This window comes from Protopterus annectens, chromosome 8.part0 (assembly GCF_019279795.1).
Source record: "Protopterus annectens isolate FY-2018-M chromosome 8.part0, PAN1.0, whole genome shotgun sequence".
Classification (NCBI taxonomy): Eukaryota; Metazoa; Chordata; order Ceratodontiformes; family Protopteridae; genus Protopterus; species Protopterus annectens.
In genome coordinates this window covers 1,972,453,063-1,972,477,795 of record NC_056741.1, presented here as the reverse complement: position 1 = coordinate 1,972,477,795, position 24,733 = coordinate 1,972,453,063, and the positions used below count along the sequence as shown (strand labels likewise).

The 24,733-nt window shown below is 36.5% G+C and overlaps 1 protein-coding gene across 1 annotated transcript in view; it reads right to left on the bottom strand.

Annotated features, from left to right (window-relative positions):
• HSF4 (heat shock transcription factor 4) overlaps window positions 1-24,733 on the bottom strand; it is a 247,470-nt gene that overhangs the window by 97,901 nt on the left and 124,836 nt on the right. The window contains exon 6 of the mRNA XM_044079550.1: window positions 16,074-16,138. Coding sequence (XP_043935485.1) covers window positions 16,074-16,138 — 65 coding nt within the window. The remainder of the gene's footprint in view (window positions 1-16,073; window positions 16,139-24,733) is intronic.

The window sequence follows — 24,733 nt, the reverse complement described above, 5'->3', positions numbered from 1 at the left end:
CACACCCAGAATTTCCTGACCACCCTACATCTCAATATATTTCTATAGGATTAATGTGCCCTTTCCTACAATGCTAGCCATTTTATTTTGCACACCAGTTTGTGTCTGTAAGGTTAAGTGGAACTTTATGGCAGCACTGCATTATTTTATAATGCATCAAAAGGATGGGTAAGGATGTACGTCACTCTGGCTTGAGCTAATGTCTTCTGCACCTAGTAAGGTGACCTGGAAACCCAGATTCATTTTCCATTTTTCTGCCACCTGCATTGCCCCCCCCCCCCCGCCTTACACTTCAGTTGTGAGCAACCTTTTACACAGGACAGGGTAGTGGATTACCCCCATCCCTAAACCCACTTTTCCTGTTATGCTCATCAAGCATTTCTCACATATCCATTCCTCCAATGCATACCTCAGCTCACCATAGCACTAGAAAAGCCCATCTCTTATCCACACCTGCTTTTCTACAGATTTGATCTCAATCTACGTCTCAACTTGCTTCCAGTAAGTCTTGTACTATATCTATTCCAGTTCTTTCTATGGATGGTTCTTCCACAATTAAATTGTCCTTGTTTTTTCTACATAGCCCACAATCTCCACTTTGTGATACACTTTTCTAGTAATAAAGACAAATTTATCTAGGAGGCAAAATAAGATTTTTAAAAACTTAATTGTACTCCTTGCTGACCACTGCCTGATGCCATTCTTACAGAACCCCTATCTTGTCATATTGGCTTCTTCCAGCACTATCCAAAGGTGCGGGTCCTATTTCACTTTCTTCATTCTCCAATGGACTGAAAAGATTTTCTGTCAGAACTCCAAATCTGGAAGCTTAAGGCAGTACTCGTCCCTATTTCTCAAAACCTCTCCACTGACCTGGATTTTTTTTTCATTTAAGGAAGGTACTCATCACTCTGTGGATTCAAGAGTTTGGCTTCCCCTAGTGGTTGAAGGAAATGACTGAAGTTATAAATCAAATGTGGTGAGGCCATCAATTTGCTAGCAGTTTCTCAACAAACCACAAGAAGATTTTCCTCTATCCTCAGTCTGTATTTTTCAGTCTAAAACATTGGTGATCATAATTAAACCTACACATTTCTCCTGTACTGCCAACCCTAAGTTAAGTGCAGAGTGTCTGGAATTATGGGAGGAGGCACTTCCTAACATTTTTTTTTTTCAAATAAAAAAAAAAAAATCAGTTTTCTTTTGTACATTGTTAATCTTCTCTGGCCAGGGGTGGATATCCAATTCAAAGGGAAAGAACAAAACCACAAACCAATTTGGGTTTTAAAGCTTGACTCCCACTACCTCTGTAGGCCACTTGGAAAATGCTATTGTCCACCTTAATAGACAGGCCAAATAATATGAAAAGTAGGCATAATCTGATGGTCTTCATTGCAGTCCAGACTTCAGTCACAGTTTGCTCAGGCTCACCAAACCAACTCATTTCATCTCCCACTCAGGACAATGCAGTATGCCACATAACCACATTAGGATACTTCTTCCACGTGCCTCTGACCTAGCCAATCTATCTCCCCAACATAAAACCTAACCCCTCTTAACCAGGTGCTTTTGCCTATCTTTGCTGTATAGACAGGCACCTTACAAAGAGTTAAAATGAACTGCGCAATGTGTCTGCAAGGCCAATAAACATGCAGATATTCCAAGTTAATAGAAAAATGCATCTCAATTAAGTCTTACATCAGCATACAGCTAACACAGTTTACAAGTAAAATAAATAAGGCAGAAAAAACAACGACCAACACTGGAACACAATTTATTATAAAAATCCTGACGTCTCAGCAACAACCTTCAAGGAGTAACTTCTGAAGATGTTTGCTGATTATAAGTAAACAAAAGCGCTTACTTTATTAATTTCTTTGTCTCAGTGTGGTTTTTCCTTTTTTGTCAGTTTTTAACACTTGTAAGACAGACATTTTATAAAACCTATATAATAATATAAAACCCTATTCAATAGTCACATTACACAATTATTACAGATCCCTGAAATAAATGAGACTAAAAACAAATAATGCAATTTGGCTATCCAAAAAGAGTAGAGAGCTAAAGCAGGATAAAGAAAAAGAGTGGAAAGAAAGGTAAAAATATAAAACATCACAATATCTTGAAAACTTCAGAATGCTTTTCAACCATACAAAAAGAATGAAGCGACAAAACTGTACTTTTAACAACTTTCAGAACAATAGTAAACCCAACCCTAAAATTTCTTGTGAGCCGTTAAAGAAATCTTACATCCTGGCCAAAAATTCAAGCCTAACATCCCATTATATCAGCACTTGAAATTGCAATAGAATTCAACTCTTACTTCATAGATAATATAGCAACCCAAAACAAGGATTGTCCAACATCCAATCCCAACCCTGCCCAACAGTCACATATTACCATACCCACTTTCACCTTCAAACCTGTTCCCACATCCTACATAAAACTATTCTTAAACAAAGTCAAACTATGCTCTATTTTAGCTGATTACCTTCAAAGTGAGGACTTTAAAATAGCAGCTGTTGCACTGGGTATGCTATCTCATTCCTTATAAGAAGATCAGTCCAGGAATTCCATGTTCCCTCACCTGGAAAAAAAATCTCACATTATACCTCTACACAAAGGAGGAAACTCAACAAACATTACTAACTTTAGACCTATAGCAATCTTGTCTCCCTCTCCAAAATACTTGAAAATGTATTGAAAAACAATTGCTGAACTATCTCCTGCAGGAAGAACTCCTATTTCCCATGCAGCATGGCTTCCATCTCTACCATAGTACTAACACTGCACTTCTAACCTTTATAGATACTGTCAATAAAGATAGAGATAATGGCAAAGTAGTCTCCTCCTTATTTCTAGACTTGTCTGAAGCCCTCAGTGCAGTTTGTCACAGCAAACTTCTACTTTAAATGTCCTGACTAGGTCTATCTCAGCCCTCACTTATATGGTTCAAAAGCTATCTGTCCAATAGGTATTGATCAGTTAAATGGCACTCCACCCTCTCTCCATACATCCCAGTCACCACTGGTGTAACACAAGGCTCTGTCCTTTATCCCCTCTTCTTTCATATTCTCACTAACACCCACTACACATCCACATAACAGGCCTCCCTAATAAAAACACAAATGACTCCATACAAACATGCACAACTGACAATGTGGAACATCTCCAAAAAAATTACTCAGGAAGCTTTAACAGCCATGCTTACCCCCCCCCCAAAAAAAAAATAACGAACTGCTACTTTTTCCCCAAATCCCTCTCTCATGAAAAACACAATTTAAAATCTTCTCTCTTAATAATACAACCATTGAAGTCACTTCTCCTAGCAAATTATTATGGATAATAGTGGATGATAATCTTAAATTATTTATTTGCCATATGTTTACCAGGAAAGTCCAACTGGGTCAACAGAACCCATTTTCAGCAGAGGCCTGGGGAGATAAGCTCCAAATACAGACATATTTAACAATTCAAACATAGCACGCATATCTTACAGTTTCATCACATAGGTTCACATAAAGATAGAACATATACTACAGTTTAACAGCACAGATGAGTGCATTGTATAGGTTCACATAAAGATAGACCATATATTACAGCTTAACAGTAGAGATGAATGGGTGTTCCAGTAATCAAACAGTAAGCAGATATAACATCATCATAAATAAAATAACATTGAGAAAATCTTGGTAAAAGTACAACTAAATCAGCTGAATATTAAACTATTAGCAGAGTGACAAATTGTAGAGGACTAAGAGGTTTAAAGGGAGGGAGCTGAATATATAAATTTGACCTGCATATACAAAATTATGTAAAAAGCTCGCCAAAAGCTAGGCTTGCTTTACAGAGACAAAAACTTTCTCACCAAATTAACTAAAACTACACTTGCCACTACTTATCTCCTCCCCTCACTACTTTATGGTGCTCCTGTTCTTACTAACCTCCAGGTACACCAAAAATCAAAACTTGAACAATGCTAAATAATGTGGCTAAATTTGCAGTAATTACCCCTTTCAAAACCCACCACTGCATTGGACTAAAAGCCTAAATTGTTTAGAACTGCCCCATCAACTAACATATACACAACTTCTTACCACCTATAAAAGTATGCAGTATCCATAGGTTCATAGGTTTGTAGGTATTTACTAAGCTAATGATCACAAGGGCCTTTTTAAGCCTCACCATGAATCCCAAATCTCTGACAAGTTCTGATACCCTTGAAAAATGTAAGCAGGGGCTTGGGAGATGAAACATTTACAAGCAGGGGCCTGAGGGGTGAACCATTTAAAGACTGCCTCTGTCTATTAGAGACAGAGGTGCCAAAACAGGGATGAATTTCCTGTTCCCCATCAAATTGTCCAAGTTATACTTGAATTGGTTTAGCAAGGAACTCTGCTTCTCAAGGAAGAAGATCCTGTTCCAGTGAAGGAGTTGTCTCTGGGATACATAACCGTCTCTCCAGCAGGTCCTATTTATATCACAGGCAAGTTTTAAGTCTTTAGAATGGGTAATTCTGGTGGCATTTGTTTTATGGATATGCAGCAGGTCCATCACAATCGAGGATGGCAGCTTAATTTGTCAGCCAGTAGGTTTGCTTTATCTTCTGGCTTTTTTAATTTGTCCAAATCTTTTGGGTTTCTAATGCCATGATGGGAATGGACCCCATTCCTAAGTCAAAGTACAATTAAAAGTTCATGAAATTAGTATTGTTTCAATCTTTGATGTCAGCCAAAAGGGCTCTTTGCAATACCTATAATGTAGCCAATAATGACTTCTTCTGCAATTCATACAATTGCAATTTGATTTCTTCTGGCTCAGTATAGGTAGATCAATTATCAATGAGCTCTGCACATGACTGTGTATTGCCTTTGAAGTTGCTGTTATAGCTAAAGAATGCTTTGTAGTTGTCCTTGGCCTGAGAGGCCAAATCTACCTCAAATCTGACTTGGGTAGACTTTATTTGTCCTCTGAGTTGTTTGTTTAGTTTATGAGAGTGCTTTTATCCTGCTGGGTGCTGCACCTCCTAATTTTTGCCACGATTTTCTTCCTTCTTTTATAAAGCCTCCTGATGTTGTGATTCCACCAGGGTGTCTTGTTTTTGAGTTAGTTCTGTACTTCTTCCTGATTGGTACAGCTGCTTCTGCTTGTAGAATTTCTGTGCATAATTTCACATAGGCAGCATGTTTTCAGGGTTTATGGGGGGATTGAAATTTTGCTAGGTAATCACTTAATAGCAAAAAGTTAGCCTTAGAGTAGTTTCTGAATTTTCCAGGGTTAGCTGGGGTTTCAAGTGCTATTTTTACTTCAAAAACCATTCTGTGGTCTGACCTTACCAGAGAAGACATTACACTAGGGTTGTGCAGCACTCTCCTATATTAATGAGGACCAGATCCAGTATGGTTGCACACCTGGTTGTTGTATTGACAATCTGGTCTAGTGAGTTTGTGTTTTTTGTGCCTACACGTTTGGTTCCAAGTGCTATTTTTACTTCAAAAACCATTCTGGTCTGACCTTACCAGAGAAGACATTACACTAGGGTTGTGCAGCACTCTCCTATATTAATGAGGACCAGATCCAGTATGGTTGCACACCTGGTTGTTGTATTGACAATCTGGTCTAGTGAGTTTGTGTTTTTTGTGCCTACACGTTTGGTTCCGTATATGATTCCCAGTTAATAGTGGGGTTAAAGTTGTCCATAAATATGGTATTGGGTTGGATGATGAGTGTTGCCAATAAGTTTAAATACATTAATAAACAAAATGTACCCAAAAGGGTAAAAAGTAGTAAAAATGAAGAATAAAACGGACAAGAAATCCACTTCTCAATTTATTCAAAGTGCTCTTAAAAAACTAAGTGCTTTCACCATAAACAAATGGCTTCTTCAGAGTTAATAAGAGCTATAAACCATTCATACATTTATGTTTGTGTATTTAAATGGCTGATTTTCCACTTCTATGCAATTTCGTAGCATGCTACCATGTTATGGAAGCAGTTGTTTCTGAATTAACTGCTTTGGTGCAGAGACTAATGGCTCTGTTGACCCAGAACGAGCTTAGAGGGGCAGCGTGAGCTACGCTGATGGATTCTCAGGTTTAGTTATTCACTCTCCACTCACCACCAGCATTGGAGGAGGTCAACGATGTAAATGCCAAGGGTGATGCAGCCCGTCTGGAGGTTAAAGATATCCAGCAATGGCTTTGTATGCCGGAGCTTAACTTCTCGGACTTGAATGAGAAGAGAAGGGAGACACTTTCATTAAAGAAACAGATTGACCGGTTTGAGGGCGTTTATCGGAAATACAGGGGTGTGCAATTAGACATGCATCTCATGAAATCATTAGCATTGAAACAGGTGCCTAAGGGCCTCAGAATTTGGAAGCTACCGATGGGAATTGATAGCGGATCCTCGACGTTTAAGGAACTAGTGGACTTATTTACAACATTGGCCTAGAGATATTGGACATTATAGTTAAAAACAATCAGAGTAAGTTGGCTTTACTTGAAAAAGAGGTCATTTCTTTAAATGCGAGTATAATTAATGACTTGTTGTGTTTTCAACATGCCAACAACTATCGTACTGCATTAAATAACATAGATCAGTTTGTTAACAAAAATATTAAAACGAAGATTAAAAAACTTACAAGGGATATTAGCGAGTATAAAAACCAATTTAGCATACCCAATTGGTACATCTAAGATTAATGTGAACAACCCTAATGTGAAAAGAGGGGAATGGGCCATTACAGATAACACTGGAATGGGTATGGACAATTCGAATCATAGTATGATGGACAACATGTTTTAGACCAGTCTCCACAATTGAGGAGATTGGAACACTTGATGAACAGGAAGGGAGGGGGTCAAGCAAACCAACAATATGGGGCACAACAACAGCAGCAACAACGGAAAAACAACTTTCACAGCAGGAAACGACAATGGTCGAACAACAACAGAAAGAGACACTGAATGTGGGTAATTATGACTGCCACACAACGGCAGAGGGTTTAGACTGTGTGTTAGACAATTCGCTTTTGCACTTTGAAACTCAAAATGAGATAGCTGTCTGTAATATTTGTAAAAAAGGTGGTTTTACAATTTATAATTTTAGTGCCTTAGAAATTAAAGAAGTGCACTACAACTTATTGTGCAGGGGTTTTACTTGTGTTTCTACATTTTATTTAAATATTGTAGATGTGTACAAGAGTTTAAAATTATTTACAAGACAACTGAATTTGTCATTATTTTTTAATGATCAGAATGAAAAAATGTTTGCTACTACCAACTCTTAAAGGAAGAGTACATTTATACCACCTGTTCACAAAGATGTACTGATTTTTGAAAAACTGTGTGTTAATAAAATCAGAAGACTAATAAGGAAAAAGGGCAGTATTGGTAACTATGATAATCTCAGAACAGAGGAAAGAAATGCATTACTTGAATTGGCTAACAACAGTGCGGTTAGGATAATGAAGCCTGACAAGGGGGGGTGGGGGTTGTCATTATGTCCCACTTTGATTATGTAGCCAAAATACAAGAAATTTTAGATGATTATACCACGTACCAGAGGGTCTCTAAAAATGAACTGAACATCACTTATCATAAAATAGACTTGTTTCTTTTAGATGCATTATTTCAAGGGGCAATACAGGAAAGCAAATTTAACTTTCTTAATGTTGAACACCCAGTCACACCTGCTGTATTTGCTTTTCCCCAAAATCCACAAAAATTTAGAAAAAAACCCATTCAGGCCCATAGTGGCAGCAAAGGCCTCAAAAACTGAGCCTATGGCAGCTTATGTGGACAAGGGAATACAACAAGTTGTGACTGGGGTTGGACATATATTAAAAGATTCTTGGCACTGTATTGAATGTTTAAGCACCTTAAGCAAGGAGGATAGCAATTGGTCCTTCCTCACCATAGACCTTTTTTCAGTTATTCTAGATGAGGAGGGCATAAACTACTTTAGGGAGAGCCTGGTGAAAAGCAAATAGCTGAGTGAAGTAAAACTTAACATCTTGGTAGCATTTATGGAATTGGTGTTAAAAAACAACTATTTGAGTTTCGAAGGTGAACTATACCACCAGATCGTGGGGGTTATGATGGGAGCAAAATGCGCCCCTGGGTTTGCTAATTTAGTGCTTCTCCACTGAGAAGAAATGTTTGTTTTTCAATCTCCTTTTATAGGCCAAATAGTTTCATACAACCATTTCTTAGATAACATACTGGTTTTGTGGAGAGGTAATGAACAAGAAGCTGAACAGTTTGTAAGATATTTAAATACTACTGCACCATTTTTCACATTTACCAGTAATTGGAAGAGAGAGACGATAGATTTTTTTGGATATCAATCTCACCAAAACATCAGAAGGCTTACAAAGTAAAATCTTTAGAAAAGAAACATATAGTAACTCACTACTTCATTACCAAAGTTGTCACCCATTCCATCAACGAAAAAATATTATTAAGGGCCAAATGGTGAGGTTATCACAACTAATTAGTGACAACTAAACTTATCAGCAAGAGGTATATACTTGATAGGTATGTTTTTGGACAGAGGTTATCCTTTGAAGTTACTTGTTAAGATACATAACGAAGTGTTAAGGAGATGAGATACCTCATTTCCCCCTATTTTATGGGCAGGTAATCAATGCCCCCAGAAACAAGTCAAACCTTACAATTCTGAAGCCTTGATTTTGTGATATAACCATCAAACATCAGCAATATTAGAAATTGTTAGGAGGACATGGGACACAAATTCTGATACTGAAATGAAGAATAGATTGGGACAGATACCAAGAGTGTTTTTTGTAAAGGAAACAATATTAAGAGCATTTTGGAAAGGCCAACTTTTAAAGCTACATGTTCAAGAATGTATAAATGTGGAACATGTAGATACTGTAAGTTTATAAATGATGGCCCTTATGCGACAGTATTTGGCTACAATAAGGTGATACCATGCCCAGGCAGATGTAGTTGTAATTCCAACATGGTGGATTATTTAGCCACTTGCACTACCTGCCGGGATTCTACGCAGGAAAAATGATAGTAGATTAAAAGATAGAATAGTAGACCATCTTAGGGTTATTAAGAACAGAGATATATATATAATGGCCTATAAATACACAGTACCACCTGTTTCAACTACAAGACGTTTATCTTCTTTGAGGTTGACAGAGTGTTTCCAGATGAAAGAGGGGGAGATGACAAACTTAGAATAGAAAATCTGGAATATAAATGGCAAATTATTTTAAATGCAACTTGTTTACCTGGCTTGAATGGCAATATATCTATGATGCCAGTGTTGAAACAAAGGGCAAATGGAGTTTAGTGTATGTTGTATTACCAATACATATATACTAATGTTTTGATATTTTATTATTTTATAACAACATACTATATATTTATATATTTTTGGACTACATCTCTTTGTATTATATAACATTATGTCATTTTTAGGAGAGTAATTCAATGTAATATTTATTAATATATTTGCACACACAAATTATTTGTATTGTATGTAGGTACATACATTTTTAAATATGGAGGCCAGGTAGGACTATATAATTTAATTAGTTTAATAATTAATTAACTATTTATGAGCAACGAGAAGTGATTGGTGTACTGAGATGATTCTATTTGTACAAATGTATGAATGGTTTACGGCTCTTATTAACTCTGAAGAAGCCATTTGCTTATGGTGAAAGTGCTTAGTTTTTTAAGAGCACTTTGAATAAAGCCGATATTAAAGGTAAGATGGAAAAATGGGTTCATATCCTACGAGATGCAGTATGTACTAAGCAGTTAGAAATGAAAGTGGGGGTAACTTAAGCTTTAGCTATCTAAGCTGCGAGCCACTAATTTTAAAAGAGCAAGACAGACTGGAAGGGGGTAGGCTTTTTGTATTCTGGTTTTATGAAATACAGTGGATTTCTTGTCCATTTTATTCTTCAAATTTAAATACATGTTATGGGTTTCCTGGGTCACAGAGGGGGACCTATAGCTTTCAAAGAAGTGGTATGGGATTTTGCCTGCAGTGATTTGAATGTGGAGAAGCTCAAGTGCATTGTGCTTTTTGATCAGCCTTGAGGTATATTTATTTTTGATGTAAATCAAGATACCTCCATCCTAGTCCCTGTCTGTGTAGTAGCTGGTCTAAATGTGTGGAAGGCATTCTAGCCTTGCACTGCCGGTGTGCTGTCCACAGCTTTAAAGCATGTCTCAGTGACCACACAGTCATCAGTATTCCCTAGGTTGAGAAGAGCTTGTAGAGAGTGACGTTTTTTGTTTAGATTCCTAGCATTGAGCAGTAACACCTTTAGATTTTCTTGGTTTTGATTTGCTATGTTGGAAGTACTTTCAGTTTGGCATTGCCTAAAAAGGTAATATGGAGAATGACAATCTTTTAGTTAATAATCGAAAACCTAGAGGGTAGAGTGCAGACCATCCCTGGCAAAGCAGTGTGACCTGTTGACCATCTCCTTCCATTTGGACAAATATTGCACTCCCCTTAGAATAACACCAGAAACTAAGCCAATTATTGAAGTCAGTCATCTTCAGTTCATATTGTGGCATCATCCACAGTCTGAGAGCTCCATGATGTTGCTCTTCATATAGTCTAGGAAGGTACATCTCAGGTCATTTACACCCACATGCACTATGACTGAGTCATGCTGGTATTTGTGGTATAATGAACTGAGTGCATGCATAATGTGGTGGATCCTGGACCCTGATAAGCAACTGACCGTGACTTTCTCCTTACTCAGCCTGGTGAGAGGAACATCAGTGCATCTCACAATAGAGTTTTCAATGACCCAACTGTTGGATTCTGTGGTTGCTTGCATTATGGGCTTAGAAATAGATGCTCTATGAGATGTGGCTGTATGTGTTGATGCAGGTGTTGCTTTGAATGAGTGCATTCAGGGATGCTGATGGCATTTTTATGTATACTTCATCTAGAATGTCTTTGGGGTTTACGAAGGTTACATTTAAGTGTCTCAGCATATTTATTTATTTATTTATTTTATTTATTTTACATTTGTTTACCGGGATAGTCCAACTGGATATATGTCCATTTTTCGTGTGGGAGCGGGAGAAAAAAAAACACAATAAATACATCAGTTTTTCTTCAATATACTACACATTATTTACATTGAAAAAGAAAGTTATACAGTAAAAAATATATAGTATATTAGCATTTGTTTACAAAAAAACTCACAGTTACAATACAGTTACAATCAGCACAGTATGCTTGAGAGAAAGGCCTGCAAGTGTTAGAAAAACAGTTGGTTTGTTTGAGAATAATAATGATAGTCAGGAAGGAGGGAAGGAGCATGGACAAATCCAGTTGATTGTAAGATGTGTTTTTTTTTTGAAAAGGTGGAAGGAGGGATGATTTGGATTTGATGATTGGTAGAGATTTCCAAGTCTTGGCAACAGAGTTGAGTTGGCAGAATCAGAATTGGGTGTATGTTTTTGCTTTGAACTGTGTGTGATGGGTGCAGCGTATGTACTACTGACAACCTTTTATGAGAGAGCTTTGCCTCCAGTGACAGTGTGTAACTGCAACCCTCGCTTACCATATCAGTTTGTTTTAGAATTAACTGATTGTCAGTACACATTGGGCAGTTTCTACGTTGCCTTATTTTATTTATTTTTATTTATTTATTTGCAGTTTGTTTGCCAGGATGGTCCACTGGGCCACTAAGAGCCTGTTTTCAGTGGAGTCCTGGGGAGAAAAGCAAAGCTCCAATTTACAATTACATTTTAGTTAACAAAGTCGAAAATTATCTAATCCTTATCCATCAAGCTGATAACGGAGATAGTGGGAAAGTTCATATCCATGGAAACAGACTCTTTTTTATTGATTAGATTGTTAGAGTGAGAATATAAAGTAGTGTTAGGAATATCTGGTTTACAACTCTGGGGCCAGTGCTTGTCACTGGAAACTAGTTGTCCTGTGTGCAACTAGAAAGTGGCGAAATTTCATGGGTGCTTATACAGGAAAGAATGTCTGCTCAAGGTGTCTGTGTCTACACAGGGCTATGCCAAACACTTGAATGGAACTGATAAGTAGACCCTGATGATTTATGGATGAAGTATTTAGGCAGATATCCTGAAGTTAGGTTAGACTGCAGCAGATCAAGCAGTACTTACTGAAAAGAACAAATTAGTTTGTCAAGAATGATGAAAAGAGGGGATTCACCTGAATGTCTACTGCCTGGATGCTACTAGTGCTGCTCTCACTGTAGCTTCATGTTGCTGGGATACAATGTTCCTTTGCTTCTTCTCTCACTAGAAGCAAAACAGCACCAATCCCAAGATGAGAAGCAGGCCACAGGTTCTTTGGTGATCAACAGTCTTGTCCCAGATGATGCAAGGGTCTATAGGCTTGGTGCAGCCTTTTCCTTGTAGATGCCTTGAACAGCAACCAGACCAATCAGGATGGTCAAACACAGACACTCTGTGCCCAATCAGAAATAATCAGGAAACAATGCACTCTGCTCCTTCGCTCACTAGGAGTAAAATATAAGCACAAATTCCAAGCTGGCACCTATGAAGCCATTATTAGGTTTTCCACTGATCAGCAGTATTCAGAAGATAATGCCACTATGCTTCTTCTCTCAACAGGAGCAAAACAGAAGCACTAATCCCAAGATGACTACTGACAGGCAAAATGTGGGCTTTCCAGTAATTGGTGGTCTCGGAGCTGATATTAAAGGTAAGATGGAAACATGGGTTAATCACCTATGAGATGCAGTATGCACTAAGCAGTTAGAAATGAAAGAGGGTGTAACTTAAGCGTTTGCTACCTAAGCTGAGAGCCACTAATTTTAAAAGAGCAAGACAGACAGGAAGGGGGATAGGCTCTTTGTATTCTGGTTTTATGAAATACAGTGGGATGGCCAACAAATTTAAATAGTTGAAGGGTATTGATTTCACAAAATTATAATTTTTTGCTTATTCACAATAGCCAATGAAATGGAGAGGGAAGGAGATATGTGGTCAAATTAATATAAGGGGCAGGCAACTAGTAAGACAGTTGAGTTTAAAAACACAGCACAGGGTGGGAGGGGTGGGATGACTAACAAATGCCACGATTGTAGTCTCTTTTCTAGTTTAAATATGCATTTAAAAGCAAAACATAAATAAAACACAGTGCAAAGAAAATAAATCACAATATACAAAATAGAGAAAGCAATGAAGCAATACAAAATACAAGAAACCAAAACAACCTAACCTTTCCCATACGGCAAGCTGTGTCAGAGTCTGAGTGAGCTTTTCTAGTAAAACCAAAAGAACCCACAGCTTTTTGATCTAATAAAAAAGGCAATTATACTACCTTTTGAGCTACTGACACCACTTGCTTTCCAGCACTAAATGCCATTCTGCACAAATGCATTCCCAATTGGTCATTAAGATTTAATGACCAAAAACTCCTGCCTGTCGACAAACCTATCAAATCTGCTGGGCAATGTCTGTAGTCATATCATGTAGCTAAGGCTTGGATCTCCTTATCTGTATTCAAAAGTGCAATACCCTCCTTCCAGTTCTTTAAAACCATTTTGAAAGACTTCCTAGTCAAAATCTGGCTCTGTCCTTGCTCAACCCCAGGATAAACTATATCCCTAAATATGAACAAGTACCTTATCATACCTGACACCTCCTTACTCAACCTTCCACATTCACTTCCTTACTTCAGTCAAGTTCTCTCTCTGACTCTGCATCTAAATATGCCATAACCCTGTTTTTTTCTCTCACTTCATATTGCAGTTCCTATTTGTATTATACTAATTTACCTTTAATTTCTCTATAAAGTGGATAAAACTTCTCTAAATTTTAAATTATTGTTATATAAGTTGTATGTACTCTTAACTCACTCAAGCCTAAAATGCCTTTTCTGTACACTTCTACTTCATATCCACACCTGCTTATGGCGTCCAGGACTTTTTTGGGCTTTGATTTCTTTACCTAAGTGACTTACCATAATAATAGGCAGTATCAGAAAGGGAAAGGAGTTATTAACAAAAATGACACTAAAATTGACAGCCTAGATCCTACAGTGCCAAAATTAATCTTTGCCACTTATTATTCATATTTTCATGTCTGAGAAACCTACATTTTACTGAGGTGCGTGGTGTGAAACACCAATGCAGGACATTTCACTGAAAATGCAGGTTTATATCACACTATACTGGAAATATTGCTAGGCATATGTACTTAATACTTCAAAAACGACTTACAAACTGTTGCATGACATTAGGAGAAACCTTAGGTGTTGAAGAAAACTGACTTTAATATTTTCACTGTAATTTCCACATCTTGAGAGATATTTAGTATTATTTGTATTCCTAATTATACAATTAAACATATGTTTTCATATTTCTGTAAATATCACAATAAACATGCACTTATAGAGGAATTTCTTGTCATGTGAAAGTGTATGCCTGGTTAACAAAAATGTTCTAACAGTAGATATGTAGGTTGTATAGGTTTGTGAAAGTTTAGAAAAATATATAAATTAGGATTTGTGTGCAATTATAGTATTTATAGAAAAGACTATAAATGTACTGGCTATTATTACTGTAAAGAACACTTCTTACTGATAACACTGATATTTGTACAATTGTAAAAGCTTGCATTCTTTAAAACATTTAAATTTGTTTATTTTATGTTTTTGTTTGTTTTTCAGAAAATGCTTTGGAATGCAAGATGTGTGTAGGGTGCTAGAGGTGTGACCTTTCACACCACATAGGTTTTCACATTATGTCTAATTTGGTATAATTATTTAAATCGTAGGTGTTTTGTATTGCTTTTGAAGTCTGTATAATTACTGTTCTAAATGTTTTTGTAATACTTTGGAGCAGTTCTTCTTGGGCTTCCGCCCCTAAGCAGTCGGACTTTCCTGGTAATCAAATGTCAGTAAATACATAAACAGTTAATTTAGACTTTAAAAGGAGAAATGAGCAACAGTTGAATATGTTGGGATCTGCTTGTGTGATTTAGTGAAGAAGCTTGTATTGTGTGGTAATGGAACTTGATTTCATAACTTACTGTTTCAACCCTCCTTAAAAATGTGTGCTTTAAATCTCTAGTACAAGAAAGTACTACAGTGGAGTACAGTTATTGCAAATTGCACTAGCATACCTCCCAGAAATTATTTAGCCTCAGGGATCATTGAATACATTACCACAGAGTAAATACATTGCATTTCCTTCCCTTAGCAGCACACGTTTACTATCACTCCTAATTTACTTTGACAATTTTTAAAAAACATATGTGCTTTTTAATAATATTTATCAGGCTGTGAAGCTAAAGTTTGATACAGAAATGCTGACTGATAAGTGTGGAGAGTAAACTGGAATTTGTATAGAAAGCGGCAAAAACTGACATTTTCTGTAACACTACTAAAGCATTTTTGCAGGGATCAAAGCCCACAACATGGGTGGCTATAACCCCCCCCCCCCCACACACACACACACACCTTAGTCACTTATGTAAATAAAGTCTGTGATTGTTATTCATTGGAGTAAGGGGAATTGACCATGATACTGTAGTCTCATAATTACTACACAGTCTTGCCCACTACTATTCTAAGTGACAAAGCATGGCAAAGATCTGATTTGCTCCCCTTCATAATGCCATTTATGGACTTTTGCAAGCGTGCTGCATTCTCTTTGTGTGATAATACATCTGAGCAGAGGCTGCACGTGTCTTTACGAATCACTGTCTGTTAGCATCATCACTAACTAGTCATCATTGCCTCCGTCAATATGATGCCCTTGAGCTTTTATTTATTTATTTTTAACAGCAGTGATCCGTTTGCCCTGTCTTGCATCCTGCCAAATAAAAAAAAAATCAAGCAAGCTGAGAGAGATATTTTTGAAATGAACATCTGCAACTCCAATACTATGCCATTGAACAGACTATGTCAGCATATCTGACTCAGCAGTTGTCTTTTTTTCTATTTATCATTCCTATGGCAACCAACCATGTGACAATCAGAGCTACAAGTACATGACAAAGTAATGGAGATGAGTTATTGGCATTTTAAAAATCAGACCTTGTACTTACAGTTTTCTCTTTAGCCCACTAATGCTGTGGTTTGGGTGGAACTTTCCAAACTGGAACTCAATCAACTGTCCATAAAAACAAAAACAAAAAAAGACTGAATTAGATGGTAAATGTCACAGCAAGTCAGCACAGACTGTAGAGGTCAGCTAAAATCATCTGACTTTTTTCTCTTGACCACTGATAGCTGTTCACAGTTCAATTTTGTGTATAAAGCAGATTACTATAATGATTGCTAACATTTCCTGTCAGTAGACACATTTCTCTCAAAATAGTTAACCATATCCATGCTATCCATTCCGTAAATCTTATTTGAAATCCTTTCATGAATTGCTTTTCCTCTTTTTCAGTATCATTCAACATAACAAACTGGATTTATTACTGCAATAAGCTATAAAAATACAAGCCAAAACTGAAACCAGATAATTTATTCAGATTAGCATACTAGTTGCCATAGCTGATGTTTCCTTATCTATTGAAGCTGCACAATACAAATCTCCTGTAAGTTATCATCTTGATCCCCACCCTGGATGAAGCTGTACCTTAACCACTCATTTAGTAGGATGCACAAGTTCTTATTCTCAAGCCTTCTTATACACACATAATTTTTTTTTTCTTTGATGTGCATAAACATTGACATGCAAATCATCGAACTCAGAGTAGAACCTCTAAAAAACTGATAAACAAAGGATACAAAAAAAACTGTGTTTTTGTGGGGCGTAAGCTCCCCCTGCACCTATACACCCCCTGCAACATATATACATTTAATTATTTATTTATTTTACATTTGTTGATCGGGCTAGTCTAACTGGATACATGTCCATTTGCAGTAGAGGCCCGGGGAGATAAGTTCCACATAAACAAAAAAATAATAGTAACTTCAGGTACACAACAACAAAAAATATTAGCAACTTCAGGTACAGTACTCATTTAAGGTGAAGAATACAATTGTTATATAGCAGCATATCAATTTTTAAAGTAGCATATAATGAGAAAGAGAAATGAAAACACACTAACAAATAATAGCAGCTTCAGGTACAGTAGTATTTTACAGCGTAGAATCCAATTGATTATATAGCAGCATAGCAACTTTAAAGTAGCATATAATAAGAAGAAAGGGAAAGAAGTTCTTTATAGGTATATATAGGCGAAAACATGTTCATACAGTAAAAATACTTACTATACCTGTTCATACTCTGTAGTGGTTCCTATATAAGTGTAAGTTGTTAAAGACTTTAGTTATCTTAACATATATGTATATATCAACTCCGAGATTGCAAAAAAAAATACATATATATATATATATATATATATATATATATATATATATATCAGCTCCGAGATCCACACTGTACTATGATCTCATAATGTTAAAGCTAGTACATTTCGATCAGCTGATATTGGATCAACTAAACTAGCTTGGCCAACTGTTGACAAGTTCATTACTCAACAAAAGGTCTACTTTTTTTCATTGAAAGATCATTTCACTGAATTTCAATTCACCTTGACCAAATCGCTGAAAGCTCAAATTACAGAAAACTTATTTAATCGAATCTCATTTCACTGAAGTGAAGTACTGGCACTGTGTAGAGTACTGTAAGGCGAGTTAAAAGGTATATGTTTGGGTATATATTGTCTTCTGGAAAGAGTTATCATTGGTGTCAATGACAAGCTTTCAGTGAAATATAATATAAAACCAAACTAGCTGGGAGGCTGTGCCCCGCACACACCCCTAACTATATACACTAACTCCAGAATCTTCACGCAATCATGTGATGCACATGAGGAAGATGGAAGGCACCAGGACAACATGTTTAGACTGGAAAATGCTAAGGATTTTAATTTTAATGACTGGGGTCATAAGGGAGTTAACCTACTAACTGAAAAGAACTTATCTGACCAACGAGTTACTGGTACATCATTCAGGACTAAATGGAAGATTTTGAGAACAAACTCATTAAGGTACATGCTTTGCAATGTGATAACTGTTACCTGAATGAGAGCATTAAAATTAAAAGGGTACCCAAGGGCCTACGTATTTACAAATTCCCTAATGGCTTGAAAGTTGGGGAAACAGAGACAGATGAACTTTTAAAGCTTTTTGACAATTTTGGTTGTGAATTAATGGGATTTATTGTCAGGATTAATAACACACGTATTAACAAACTGTTAGATGAGTTGAATGTTTTAAATAATGAAATACTGGATGATTTAATGTTTGAGACAAATGCAGATAAATATGAAGATGTATTTAACAAGGGTGAATGATTTCTAACAAGTAATCTTGGTAGGAAGCGTAAAAACTGTTTAGAGATGAAAATGACTACCATAAGAAGTTAGCCTACCCTTTTCCTAAGCCTTATTATGATGTTAACAATGAACGCAATGATTTTGAGTCTTGTTCTGTGGGACTAAATTTTAATGGACACACCAATACACATTTTGAACAGCATGGGGACAAGGGATGGAGAAGGATATAATGAAAATTATGACCATAATTACCCCCCCAAGGAGGTCTGAAAGAATAGAAAACCAAAACAGGCAAAAAAATATTTTTTTTCCACAAACCCAGATTCCAAGAGAGGGAAGGGGCAGAGGCATAGGAAGAAGTTGGCCAAACAGAAAGAGGAACAATTAACTATTAAGCCCAATGCCTGCAAATTACACAGTACCTTGGGAGCTAACAAGATAGAGACTACACACAAAGGGGTTATGAATATGTTAAGTGGATTTAATATTTTTAATTATAAGAACATAACAGTTGACATTTTGCACTTTGAGCTTTTTAAAAAAGGCTTTAAATTTGTACCGTTAGGAAAAATAGGTACTGTGGATGTCCTTAGTGAACTATATCTCTTTACGAGGGAGTTAAACCTACAGATTTTATTTAAAAACATTGAAAATGGTTGTTCACTCAAAAATACTGGTGTTACTATGTATAAGAAAAGTTGCTGTAATCCACCACTGCACCCCCTTCTTTCAGTGTTTGAAAAGTCTTGTGTGGAAGACATACACAACACCTTTAATCATAACAAAAAGAGCTTTCATAACATGTCAAAGAAAGAAACACAATTATTAAGAGAATTTAGGGAAAACCATGATATTAGGATTATGAAACCTGACAAAGGTGGGGGAGTGTTTTTGTTTGATGAAATGAATTACACTAACAAACTTTTAGAAATTTTCTATGATACTGACAACTACCAACAGACTTCTAGGAATAAAGTATTTATTATGCATAGAAAAATTCAGCTTTTTCTCGAAGACTCTCTCTTATAGGGCATCATTAATGAGAACTTATTTGAATTTTTGAAACTAGAACATCCTATAATTCTTCTGGCCTTTGGAGTTCCCAAAATTCATAAAAGCATTCACCATCCACCCTTTGTGGTTAAATAGCAGCCCATAATAGTCCCACATACTGTTTAGGGGTATTTGTAGATATAACACTAGCCCGTAATTTCTTTGATAGTGGCAGTGTTACCAAAGATTTTTGTTAAGTTAAGGTGTAGGTTTATGGGTAGGTTTAGAGTTAGGGAAAGAATGCTTCGCCATCCCTGCCTACCTTACTAATCCATGCTAAACTGATCTGTAATTCTAATCCCACAATTTAAGTTGTCTGTGTTAATTTCAGTTATCCCGGAGAATATATTTTGCAAGTTTTCTGGAAACAATCACGGGATATTGTATATCATTCAATGATTCCTGGGTGTGTGTGTGTGTGTGTGTGTGTGTGTGTGTGTGTGTGTGTGTGTGTGTGTGTGTTTATTTTCAAAACAAGAAATAATAGAAATGGCTGACATACTTGAGTTAATGGATTTTATTTTTATAGGAAGGCAGGAAAAACTAAACCCTAAGAAACATGGTACAATGTCTTCCTCCACTTTAAGTGCTCTACCCAGATGCTCCACGCACTATAAAGAATTACAATCAGAGTGGTGATCATAATTTCAGCTGCAATAAGAAGAAGTCTATCTCTGGTAACCTTTGAGGCTACTGCTGGGAAAACTTTCACAGTTATATTGGCTCCTCTCATTCCTGTCAAGTATTATACTGCCTTGTCTCTCCTCTTCCTTCTTGTTACACAAAAGCTTCAGCTGGAGAAGAGATGGCCCAGGTTGCTATCACATATGTTGGAGTTATTTAAGTCTGTGGGTTGCACTAAGTGTACTAATTTGCTTTCAAGAACTTCTCTTTTATTATTCTCAGTTTTCAGTATTAATTTTTGTGCCATTTTCTGTAAAAAAAAATGTGCTTTATTTCCTTCAGTGCTTGGCCTAAGCCCATCTTCCATATTTTCCAAGATATCCTCTCCCTTTTTCTTAAAATGTCCCTGAGAAGGCCTGTTCCACCAGATGACATGCATATTATATATTTATATTACCTGGGAAACTAGCACAACCCCTCTGAGTGTTCAGTTTGTCTAGAATTAATATATTCACCAAGCAAAAGCACAGTAAAGCATTGGACACCTACTTGCTGTCCAAAGACCTTTCCACCTTCCACTGCTGGTGGTCATCTCCTGCTCCTGTTTCCCACTCAGATAATTCATCTTCCAAAAATACATTTTAAAATTGGATGTTCACTCTCAGTAAAATAGAGTGTTCCTCAAAGCTGGTAAAATGTAAGCCAGGCTCAGTAGTATAGAGGGATAAAGCCCTGAGTTTGATAAGTGGCTTGGGCTCCTGATGAAGCTGGCTGAGGAAGATGGGAGTAAGTGACCTCTGCTGTTTCACCCATCCTTGGTGCAGAGAAATGGCTCTGGCTCACCAGGTGGGTAGTACCTAGCAGGAGCATTAGGGTTGCACAAATTGTGTATGAGGCTATGAGGACAGGCTGCCACTGTGTATATGCAAAATCCAAGTGTGCATGTGGAGGCACACTTCCTGTGGTAGGCAGCATGCAGTGGAGCTTGGACAGCTGATGATAGAGAGGGGTACTGCTCCATGTGGGGAGTACAGGGTCAATTTGCAGAACTAGTAAGGTAGCTGACTCCCAGCCACCCACCTCTCACTGCTGGGCAATGAATAGGCTGATTGGCCTTCCCTGGCTGGAATGAATGAGTTGCTGGTTCTTTGCCTAGCCATTGATAGTCTGGTTGTCTCTTCAAAGAATGATTGTACAGACTGGATGGAGGTAGAGAAACCACGTGGGGTGGAAAAAAGCTAGAAATAGTTATTTGTTAGGCATTCAGGTTTCCAAGGCTAAGGATATCCCTTCGTCAAGGAAGTATGTGCCTGAAATTAGTATTTAAATGAAAACACCCTTTATATGTAATTCAAATGAAAGTTGTTTTCCTTATCCCTGCCGACTAACTGTATTAACAGTTATTTCAAGATATAGGAATTATGTGATTTTTCCACCAAAATCATGTGTATATTTAGAGTACAAGATATATGGGTGCAGACCCCAAATCATGGGTACTGGGGTTATGATACCCTGCAAAAATAAAGTAAAGCTTATTAAATTGCTTTCACTTTCCATATAAGATTCACATTACCTCAGAAGATATGCTGTATGTTTTATAATGCTAGCAGATGTGGCGACAGAAGCCCATATTGGAGAAAAAAAATATTTTCCTAATGAGGCAGAATCTGATGGCTAATATAAGTTTTTAGAATGCTATGTCCGGCAATATTCTGTGCAGTTGTGAGTGATGACTCTAACCAAATACCTAGGTGACTGAAAAGTGTGTCATCTTTCATAAGACCTTTTAGGGATAAGAAATCATTATGCATAGGTACGTCGTAGAAGGTACTTTGTGCAAATTAAAACTATGGCTTCGGTTTTGGAAAATCAATACTGAGTCATTTGCTGGAGAAAATAATTAGTATATTTTCAAATATTCCTGAAGATTTGGTAAAAAAAGAGCTGACTAGCTATCAGGACAGTGCAGACATCCACATAAGACTCTAGCTTCTATCCCCAAACCTAGTACTTGGATAAATTTTCTAATACTGACACTGCAGTGCAGCATAAGGGAGGTGCTGCACTCCTGAATATGCAATCCTTTGAATGAAACATAAAATCAAGGGCCCATTGGCCTGAGCTGATGGCAGCTTATGTGGATATAAAAGATTCCATGTTACTTATTGAAAGAATAAGCATTTGTTATTAAATTATATCATTAAATGAAATGAAATGCAAGCCATCCATCCACAATCCCTTTTCCCATTTTTTGCACATGGGGTCAGGGTGTCACTTCAACAGTGACAATCATCTAGAGCCAAGGTTTACACTGCCAGGTGACCATCCTTGCCACTGTAATACTTCCATACCATCCGCACGCTCACACGCACTCACACCTATGGCCAGTTTAGAATATCTAATGCACCTACTGCAGGTCTTTGGAATATGGGAGGAAATCAGAGTACCCAGAGGAAACCCACATGAATACAGGGTGAGCATGCAGATTCCACACAGAAGGTACCCCAGCTGAGAATCAAAGCAGGGAACCTCTTGCTATGAGGCAACAACACTATCCATTGCACCACTGTGCCACCCTAATGAATGAAATAAATGGAATGCAATATATACAACTAAAAAAACAATGAAAGCATAATAAATACAAAAGAAAGGATTTGCATATTACTACACATTCCTTTGCACTTATTTTTCTTTGCAATATTATTAACTAGATTTAACTTATAAAAGCATACTTTTTTTTTGCAATAACCAAAATTCCATCTGTTAAATTCCACCATTCATTACTATTTTTATTTTATAATACTTGTTGATGTCTTCCTATCCAAATAAACCACATTTCCATCATAACTAGTATATGCACTCATACTACTTTCTCATCTCCCTACCTTTCATAATTACATATATAATATTCATGTTAAATGTTTTTATGTATTCAGTATTACAGCTAGTATAAACCTTCTGCAGTACCATTTAATTCTACTTCCTTCCAGAAATATATCCTCCAATTCTTCTCTGACAGCCTTGTCTACATCACTTCTTTAGTCACATGCATTGCTTTTCATATTACTCTCCTGGCAACCTACAAAGATATATTCTCCAACAAAATATCACATTCTTGTATTCCTTTATATATTCCTCATTTTAGTTCCTTAATTTTGCCTTTCATCTAGTCCTTCATATCTGATTTATCAAGAGAAATCCTTCATTATCCTACTTTACTACATTTCCTTTCCCATCATCATTTTCTACAAAGAATATCTAAAATGAAATACTTCAACTTCTTCTCTAGCCGTTATGTTTTCCTTTTTCCTCTCTTGAAAATGTTCTAATATTCCATACTGTCTTTATATTATCATTTTTATATCTTTTGCAAAAAAAAAAAAAAAAAGTGCAACAATACCAAAGCGACACCTGGATGCAACAACTAAAGTTCTCCATATATGCTCTCATTGTTCAGTACTGCTCCCTTTACAGGATTCAGTTGTGAAGCTCAAAAACATCAGTCTGCAAAATGTTGTTTTCCTTTTTGATAGTTAACACACACATAGACACATATACGTACACACACGAACACACGCAAACACATAATTGCACAGACCCAACAAAGTACTCTTTATTAAATGCATTTTTTGAAAAGAGAAGTTAAAACTTTTACAAAATTAACAGCCTTTTTTCATTTTAACAATAATAACACTCTCTTGCTCGTATACACTCTGCTTCTTTCCAACTTTGTGCATTACCTTTATCTTCTTTTTGTTAACGTAAACCCCTCCCACCATTTTTCTTCATCAGTTGTCAGACAATAATGTTCAACTCTGAGGGAGAGGTGAATGATTTTTTTTTTATTGTAGTCTGTATGTTGAAAACATTGAAGTTTGAGTTTAGAACTATTAGAGGCCAGGTCTACTCCATAGCAGACTATTCCATTTGTCCATAGTACTTTGCTCTTCCATGATATTATAAACTATTCTATTTTTTTCCTTTGTTATATGTTTTGTGCCTAACAAACAAATTATATCTTGCTGTTTTTTTCTTTAAACCATTTTAAAATAATAACCTTCTTATATTATTTACAAAAATTAAAAGTAATCGAAACAATTGGCACATTGTCTATCCCTTTACTTTACTCCTTCTTATTCTGCTTTCTTGTTTCCTTTTTATTTTTTTGTACCCTTGTCTCAGTAGACATCCCTAATTAGTCCACCCCACAGTCATATCATATGATTTGACTCTTACTTTACCAACTCCCCCACACCTTCTGTCTCCAATACCTCAGATGCATTACTAATCATGACTGGTTCACTTTCAAACAAAATCAAAATACTTTCATGTTCCAACCTTCCCAGTGTTTTCCACAAGGTCAACACATTAATCAGCTGCATTTTTTTTGGTTCCATTATCTGTAATATCATTCTTTTCTGTAACATCAACTACGTATGCCATCATTTTATTCATCATTAATAATTTCTCTTTATATTCATCAACTTTTTTATACTCTTCATTAGATTCAGTATCTACCCTCAGTAATTCACAATTAAACCACTAATGATTTTATTTTTATACTCATTACAAATAAGTTTATATTCCTTTGATGTATGCTTCTTTTCTCCATATTGCTTGTATATGTTATAAGGGTACCTATTAATTAAATACTCATTTTACCATAGGATCATAGCAGATTACTAGACTAATGGCCCTGGGGCCCTTACAAGCCTAGCTAAGAGTTTATCCTCCAA